This window comes from Protopterus annectens, chromosome 2.part1, assembly GCF_019279795.1.
Source record: "Protopterus annectens isolate FY-2018-M chromosome 2.part1, PAN1.0, whole genome shotgun sequence".
In the NCBI taxonomy this organism is placed as follows: Eukaryota; Metazoa; Chordata; order Ceratodontiformes; family Protopteridae; genus Protopterus; species Protopterus annectens.
The window spans coordinates 428,388,667-428,397,900 of record NC_056729.1 but is presented as its reverse complement, the minus strand read 5'-3'; the positions used below and the strand labels follow the sequence as shown (position 1 = coordinate 428,397,900).

At 43.0% G+C, this 9,234-nt stretch overlaps 1 protein-coding gene across 1 annotated transcript; it reads right to left on the bottom strand.

The window, feature by feature from the left end:
• Nucleotides 1–8,133: 8,133 nt before the first annotated feature.
• On the bottom strand, nt 8,134–9,033 carry LOC122794744 (SOSS complex subunit B2-like). Its single transcript, XM_044063382.1, has one exon. It carries the CDS (start codon nt 9,031–9,033, stop codon nt 8,386–8,388), a length of 648 nt encoding a protein of 215 aa, XP_043919317.1. The 3' UTR covers nt 8,134–8,385.
• Between the last annotated feature and the right edge of the window lie 201 nt (nt 9,034–9,234).

Below are 9,234 nucleotides of genomic sequence, written 5' to 3'. Positions count from 1 at the left end.
TTTATGAGGAACAAACCAAAATAAGAAGCAAATATCTATTCATTCTGCAAAGATATGGACAACTGAGAGGTATAGTTCAAATCGGGCTGTCTGAGTTGCTACCCCCTTACAAAATCATGGTCGAATGGAGCCTCCCCCTGCAGCCATTCCAATGTCCCATTCCTTGGTTATTTTGCCCCATTTACCATAAACACTGTAATGTGCATACTGCTTTACTTCTGCGATGATTTAGGATTTCATTTGAAAGTTTTATTTTGCATTTTACAGCACAAACCCTAATACATATCTGTTAAACAAAGCAATGCAGTCTCACAATGAAAATAGACTAACATTAAAACTTCTCTGCCCTTGAAACTCACATGCATTGAAACAGCATTGAAACCCACATTCAAAGAAAATACATTTTGCCAGTGGCATATAAATATTAACTCTGGGCTGTCTTCAAAATCATAGGCCCCTCGAACATAACATACACATGCTCCTTGATACACCTTCCTGACTGTATTACATTATATTCCTTGTACAATACAGTACAGTTGTTAGAGGGCATTTTAAAATTATTGTTTTGAACATTTTTCCAGTAAACAATGAAACAAAATTCATACACCACTGACAAAACTGCCCAATTCAGAACATTTCCATCATAAAAAGTCTACTTAACCTTCTATAGTCCACCAGTATCAGTAAAAAATATGCACAATCTCTGAAGTAGTAAAATCCACATTAAAGAAATTTGTAACTAATAAAGAGGTTGTTGCTTTATATGTCATTGTTTAATCTACAAATAAAGTGCCTGTTACCCTTGAAGAATAAATTGCCTTTGTTGCATACCCTTGAAGAATAAATTGCCTTTGTTGCATGCAATAAAAAAATGATAAGCTAGTAATACAGCAATAGGGACTGGATAGCAAACTGATAACAGGTTCATAGTTACTAGGTATCTTTAACAAAAGGACTGCAGCATCCACCCCCTTTACAACACAGTACAGTATCAGCAATGCATCTACCTATTGTGGGAGTAGAACCCACAGCCTTCAGCATCAAAAGCAAGGACACTATCTGTTGTGCTATTAACAATGCAAGCAGACTAAACATAAGCAGCACTAAATTTTTGTTTCCCTGCAGCTCTCAGCTCATAAAATCTACTCGACACTCAGCTGTATCTCTGAACTTTGCAGCACAAGAAATCTGGAAAAAGCCAAAATTTATTGGGGGGGGGGACAAAAACCAGGGACACATTTTAAACATTGCTTGTATAATGTTGGAAAGTTGCTAGAATAAAATGCTGCGTTACCACCATACATTTCACTGCCACGTCTTGAACCCAGGGGACCCTGTTCAAAACAGTCAGAGCAACATACCACTACGCCAAATCAGCTGTTTTGTGAAAGAGGAAGACTGAAACTTAAATGGCTACCACTTAGTGAATTCAGTTCTCACCATAGCACAGCTGTCAACCTCTTAGCACAAAATACCTGAACAAAGTCAATAATGGGTGAATACAACCCCCAAACATTCAGTGAATTCAGTTCTCACCATAGCTCTCAACCTCTTAGCAAAAAACACCTGGACAAAGCCAGTAATGGGGGAATATAGCCCCCTTTTACCAGAAAGGCTCATCCAGACTCTGCTACACTTTGCTGTGAAGGAAAGGTTAGTTTGCTGTTATTTTTTGTATTTCTGTATTGCCTTTCTATATTTTGAATACTGTAGTTTGTTTTCTTTACCTTGTGTTTTGCTTGCATTCTGTTTAACAGCATATTAAAACTTCAAAAGAGACCACAGCTCTCTGTTCTGAGTCAGGCAGAATTTTTCCCTCCCTCCCACCCATTTAAGTTGTCTTGTTAAATACCACTGTCTTTCTAGTTGCCCGCCTCTTATGTTAATCTGACCATATATCTCATTTCTCTCTACTTTCACTGGCTTATGTGAGTAATCACAAAACCATCACTTTTGAAATCCCACCCCTTCAATTATTTAAATTTATTGGCCATCCTACAGTATTTCATAGTACCAAAATACAAAAGTAACCACCCCTTTCAGTCCATCTTGCTGTTTTAAAAATAGTAACTCTCCACTAAACCTTAACTTTTTAAACAGGTAAAACTCAAGTTACCTACTTTCATATCTAACTTCTCTAGTGCACACTGCAGAGTGCATTCTTTTCAATCTTACCTTTAAGCATCCCTGTTACTAGCACTTTCTCTAATACCTAAAAGATCATCTCTACTTGACTCCAAGTAGACTTTTCTCTATCTGTTAAACCTAGCACTTGCTCCTACAGTACTTATTACCTTGATACGGCACTCTTATAGATAGCACCCCAAAAAGGCAAATCCCCATTTCTCGGTCACTCACGTCCCCCGGAATCTCTTTTAAAGTTTTTGTCTAGTCCTTCTAGCATGTTGAGGGATCAGTTGCTAGTGTCCTCTCCTGCTCAGCTGGTGAACCTGGGAATACTGAGGCAATGTTACAATTGCCTCATGTACACAGACAACCCTCTCCTCCTCCCACAAAACACAAATACATGCGAGAGATGCAACTATACGGCCAAACTGGAGGCTGAGCTCTCTCAACATAGGACTGGCAAGACCAGTCAGGAGGAGAAGGTTACCACACACACTATAGACCCAGTCTCACATAGTACCATCACAACCTCAAATCATACACATAAACACACAAAGACATACTCGGCTCTGATCAAAAATCTACCAAAACAGCAGAGGCCACCAAAGCAGACACCCAAACAACCACCACCTCAGAACACAACACCTGCAACACATAGACCTCACAGTCAGAGTGTCAAACAGTCACAGCCCTTAAGGCCAAACACAATGCCAGACACACTAGTCATTGGTGACTCCATAGTCAGACACACTGACGTCCCGCTCACCAGACTGAGTAAGGAGAAGGTCACAGTAAGCTGCCTGTCGGGCGCTAGAATCCGCCACATAACGCAAGCACTCAGGTCTCTCAACAGCAGGTAAAAATATGACTCAGTCATTGTCCACGCTGGTGTAAACGACCTGAGACCACCTACTTGGACTACATGAAAAGAGACATTGAGGAGCTCTCTGATTATGTAGCCCAGGCAGGTATGACCCTGACCTTGAGCAGTATCCTACCTTCACCAAGAATGATGCCACAATACAGAGATAAGATGATCAGCTTTAACAATTGGCTTAAACTCTGGTGTCATTCAAAGGGGATCCAATGTCTGTCTGCCTGGGATGACATGCTGGACAAGCCACGCTGCTTCGCAAGGGACGGCTTGCACCTGTCACCCTGGGATTCCGGATATTGGCAAAGGCTCTTGCCACCCCATAGTGCCTTTTTAGGCAAGGCTCAAATTCTAAACCTACCACCCTAGAACACAAAAAGGAAAAAACTAAGGGTAATGCTGCTCAATGCCAGAAGTCTAAATCTCAAAATGCACGCACTCGAGGCCCTTCTCAGTATGGAGAACATCGATGTCTGTGCAGTGACAGAAACCTGGTTCAAGGCTCCTGAGAGCACCCCAGCACTATCAGGTTTTACCTCTTATCATGCTCCGCCCCAAAATCCGGACAATACCAAGAAAGGAGGGGGGGTATCCATATTCATCAAAGACACCCACACCTCAAGACTGGTGGCAACGCACGATGCATCGGTGACCATCCAGGTGCAATTAACCATAGGCAAGACTGCTCTGCAAATTGTAGCATGTTACAGGCCACCCTCACAAACTCAGGAACCTCATATGGCCTTCCTGAAAACACTAGAGGGGATAAATGTATCACCAAACACCATCATACTAGGTGACTTCAATTACTCTAATATAGACTGGGAACACTACTCAAGCCCAAACACCCTAGCCCAAAAGTTCCTGGAATTCATAAACTCAAATGCCATGGAACAACTAGTTACCATCCCCACAAGAGGAGAAAACATACTTGATCTCATCATCACGAACATGGGAGCACAATGTTCAACACCGGAAGTATACCCCTCACTGGTGAGATCAGATCACAAACTAATCTCGCTGGAGGTCCTCATCCCACCCTCACCTGAAATAAAAAGACCACAGTAAAGAACTTCGAAAGCCGACTTCACACTTCTAAAGACTAGTGTGGTCTCCTTTAAGGCCCCGAGCCGACGGAAAACAGTACTCAAGCCGCTGAATCACTTACAAATGCCTTCTACCAGCACCTGCAGGACTGCATAGATAAGGCAATCCCAAGCAAAACAAAGACTCTTTGTACCAAAGGCAAGCGTCCACTCTGGTGGACCCCAGCCATAAACAAACTCTACAACAAAAGGAGGAAGCTACTACAAGATAGAGCAAAATCCTTAAAAGGTAAGACACCCTTGATCACTATAAGTCAAAAACTAAGAGCTCTCATAAAATCATCCAAAGCAAATTTTGAGAGAAAAATAGCTAAAGACTCAAAAGACAATCATAAGGCCTTCTTTAGCTATGTTAGAAACCTGGGAGGAAACTCCCAGATATGCTCAGAACTAGTTCAAAATGATGTGAAGATTACTGATCCTACAGACATTGCCAACATACTGGCTGACAGGTTCAGTGCAAACTTCTCCCCTCCCCAAAAGGAGAGATATCTATACCAAGCGATTGCAGCCCCCAAACATCTCCAACGCCCAAGTGAGAACTGCTCTCCAAAGCAAAAACACAGCATCCATGGGACCTGATGGTGTCCCCGGCTGTGTGCTCCACGAACTCAACGAGGAATTAAACCCACAGCTAGGACAGCTGTTTAATCATAGTCTTACCTCTGGATACGCACTCAGGGAGTGGCGCACTGCAGCTGTGGTCCCACTTCACAAAGGCGGTGCCTCCACTGACCCTGGAAATTACCGCCCATTAGCTTGACAAGCCTTATCTGCAAAGCCATGGAGAGGATCATAATGGACCTCATAAATAAAGACATAGGGAATTTGCAGACTTTGGATCCATCCCAGTTTGGCTTTGTCAAAGGCAGATCATGCCTTCTAAACTTGGTTGACTTTTTCAAACAGTCACCAAAGCCATTGATGAGGGAAAGGCAGTCCATACAGCCTACCTCGATCTGGAAGGCCTTTGATACAATACCCCACTCGGTATCATTGAAAAACTCATCAGCTTAAATGTTAACCCATACATCACAAGATGGGTTGCAAACTGGCTGAGTGACAGAACCCACAGGGTCAGAGTTGCTGGCGCCATGTCAGACTCAAAGCCTGTCACAAGTGGTGTACCACAGGGCTCAGTCCTGGGCCCACTCTTGTTTGGCATCTACTTTTCCAAGTACAAGCAAACACAGGAGGGTTATGGCTGACAAAGTTTGCAGATGACTGCAAACTGGGCCATAGTAGAAAACACATCTGACACAGATATCCTTCAGAAGGGTCTCACAGAAACGGATAACTGATGCCAGAGCCATGGCCTAAAGTTAAATGCCAAAAAATGCATAGTCATACCCTTCGGGAAAAACAAGGTTACCCCTAGCTACCAAATAGGTGGCAATCCACTGAGTACAGAAGAAGTTATCAGGGACCTGGGGACCCAGGTTGATAGTAGTCTGTCATTCGACACCCATGTAGCTAAAGTAGTTAGGAAGACCTTCTACATTGCCCACCTTATCATGAAGGGTTTCTCATCTAGATCAAGGGAGGTCATAGTCTCCCTATACTCATCACTCATCAGACCAATGATTGAGTACAATGCCCCATTCGGAATGTATCTGACCCGACACTTGCAGCAGCTGGAGAGGCCACAAAAGTTCCTCACCAAAAGGATAAAGGGTCTCAAACATCTGTCCTATGCTGCCCGACTGAAAGAACTCCAGCTCTATTCAGTCGCTTACCGCTTGCTCAGAGGTGACCTTTGCCTAACATACAAGGCCATGTCAAACCCAGATTTGATGAATATGCTTCACCTCAAAAATCTAGATCCGTCAGAGCCACAAGGGCGGAGACTTAAACCTCGACACGGCTATTAATAGGACGTGCTGGAGGGATAGATTCATCACCCAAAGACTCCTATGCTGTGGAATAAAATCCCGGTATATGTGAGGCAGAGCACGCTGGCCTTGTTCAAGAGAAATCTTGACCAATGGATGGGAGATCGCAGATATACCCCAGGGATTACCTCAGTGTCACTGCTCAACAGAGGCACAGCAAAATAATGGGTATAGTTCCCCATACTAAAGGGGTGGCGTAAGCCACAAAACTATGGGCTAGGCTTGTAAATGCCCTCGGGCAGATAGCCTAGTATGAACCTATGAACCTATGAACCTATGAACCAAACATATTCAGTGAATTCAGTTCTTACCGTAGCTCTCAACCTTAGCACAAAACCTGGATGAAGCCAATAAATACCTGAACAAAGCCAATACTGGGTGAATACAGCCCCCAAACATATTCAGTGAATTCAGTTCTTACCATAGCTGTCAACCTTAGCACAAAACCTGGATGAAGCCAATAATGGGGGGGGGAATACAGTCCCAAAGACAGGGATGCATTTCAAATATCCATCTTGTACACTTAAAAATTTGCTAGAATAAAAGCCTTTGTTACCATGCAGTTTCTGAAGAATATGAAGTCTGATACTGAAATTTTATAAATGGAGGTCAGTAATTTCTTGCCTAAGAAAGTAGGTATAAGTGGCACTAATTTCCTTTGGTTATGTCATGGTATTAATAGTATTCACACTGGTTTAACATGGTTTAGACTAAGTAGTAGTCAAAAACTTTGACGTTTTTCTCCAAGTGTCATTATAATGAATTTGGAGCACAGGTGACACACACACACACACACACACACACACACACACACACACACACACACACACACACACACACAGTTTTGATTATGGTTTTGTGAACAGGCGTACTTTTAATCTCCACTAGAGGTTACCATAACACCTGAGCAGCATGCAATTGGCCATCCAAACCTTGGAACCATTCTTGAGTACAGGTCATGAAGCATGGTGTTCTTCCATACTAGCAGTGACCTATGTTGATTAGTATTCCATCTCATTGAGGACTGGAGGTAGTAGTATTGCATGGCCAGTGACTCCTGCTTTGTGAGGGGATCTAGATTCTGTGCAGGTTTTCCCTAGTGGAGACAGGGATTAATTCCACATATGTGACACATACATAATAGGATGGGCTACACATGAAAACCTACACACACACACACACACACACACACACACACACACACACACACACACACACACACACACACACACACACACACACACCTTACCAAAGCTGCCCATTTCAGTTCCCGCTCCACTAAAGCGTCCCATCTTCCGTCCATTTCGGTTCCCGCTCGCAAGGATCCCATCTTCCGTCCGTTTCGGTTCCTGCTCACTTGCCAGGGCCCCATCTTCAGTACGGTCCTCCAAGTCATTTCAGCTCCCACGCGATGATCCTCTAAACTGTTCCCACTCGCAAACGTCGCACAATGATGTCAGCACGCCTGTGACTGGGCTTCTTAAAGAAGAACGCCTAAAAAAAAAACTTTTTTTAAATCAAAGGATTAACTTGTCAGCGGATTCCAGGGGGGTGCAAGTGCACCCCCTTGCACCTGCCTGCGGGCGCAGTTGAGTGCAACATACCACAATGCTAAATCAGCAGTTTGAAAAATAGGAAGACAAACTTAATGGCCATCATTTAGATAGCTCTCAACCTCATAGCACAAAAAACCTGGACAAACAAAGCCAATAATGAGGGAATACAAATTCAGTTCTCACTTCACACATTAGCACAAAAAACCTGGACAAACATCAAAAACAATAATGCGAGAAATACAATTTCAGTTCTCACCATAGCTCACAACCATTAGAAAAGCAAATCTGAACAAAGTTCAGAAATGGTGGTGGTTAGGGACTTTAGGCTGTTCTTACCCTGAAGCAAAGGTACAGGATTTGAGCCTGAACACTTATAGCCAGCAGGTGTAGTATGTGGGGGCATACACACACACCCACACACACACAAAGAAGTTCATAGGTTCATAGATTAGATTAGTACTAAGCTAATTGCCCTTGTGAGCCATTTTAAGCTTAGTCAATTATCCCTTGTGAGACTCAAACCCTGCACCTTGTGTTTATAAGGCAAACACCTTAACCATTAGGCCCCCTCCCAACCCTTTTTTTTTAGTTTCCTTTTTTCTTTATTATCTCTGATCAACCGCTTAACTGGACTCCTGCAGTAGCAACTCTGCTACGAGAAAACTGAGCTGTCAAATGAAAGAACTGAACAAATGCAATTGCAACCACCCAGCTGCAAGAAAATACCCACATAAAAAATGCTTTCAGTCAACTTTCAGTCTGTTATAAATTAAAAGTGCAATTATATTCAAGTAGGCTTGCAGTTTCATAAAGGTGGTCAAGGGTGAAGGTCATCTTCTGGATACTCGTCGTGGATCCCTGCCATTGTTAATTGTTGCCACAGACTGCTGTGAGGGGTTTGTAACATTTGGCCCTGGTTTAACACGATTTAGTGGACCACGGCCATTTACTCTTGTAAGATCAGAGTAAGAGTTCTCTTGCTGGGAATGATTGTTAGGAGGTCCATTATTTCCAGTGTTCTGTGTACCATTTCCATTACCAGTCTGAGGAACTGTACCTGCTGGAGGAGAGTTGCTTCTCTGTTCACCCTGTGGAACTTTGTTTTGCTGGACACACTGGTTGATCAACTCGGGGTTGGGTTCACTAAAGTTTGGCACTTCAGAAAATACCATACAGAACTCCCCAATTTTCTGAAGATCACCTCCCCTTCCTGTATAAAGTGTTAAGCAGCCTTTCCACATAGAAGCATACCCCTTTGTCAAACGGATGATGTCCCCTGGCTGTATTAAACTTCCCATTTCGTCCCAAACCGAGATCGTGATACTGCCGGTCTTGTCTGCCACTTTGCACGCTCTCACTTCATGTCCATCTTTTGTTTTAGTAACACGACCAATTTCCAGAATAAAGACGACATTTAAATTTTTCAGTCCAGGCTTAATGTCTTTAACACAGACACATGAATCGTTTGCATCGTTCATCTCGAGGTACATAAGTTAGAAAAACAGGACAAACAAAAAAAGCATCTCATTTAGCGACACTACTTTTAGTCAAAGCGAACACTAAACAATTCCTGCACAGCCTAACAGTCTGGTTTATGAGCTTATGGATTCCCTTCCTAAAATTGACGAAGATTATGGTTCTCTACTACACAAGACTTTCCTGTCACTAACGAACAAGGA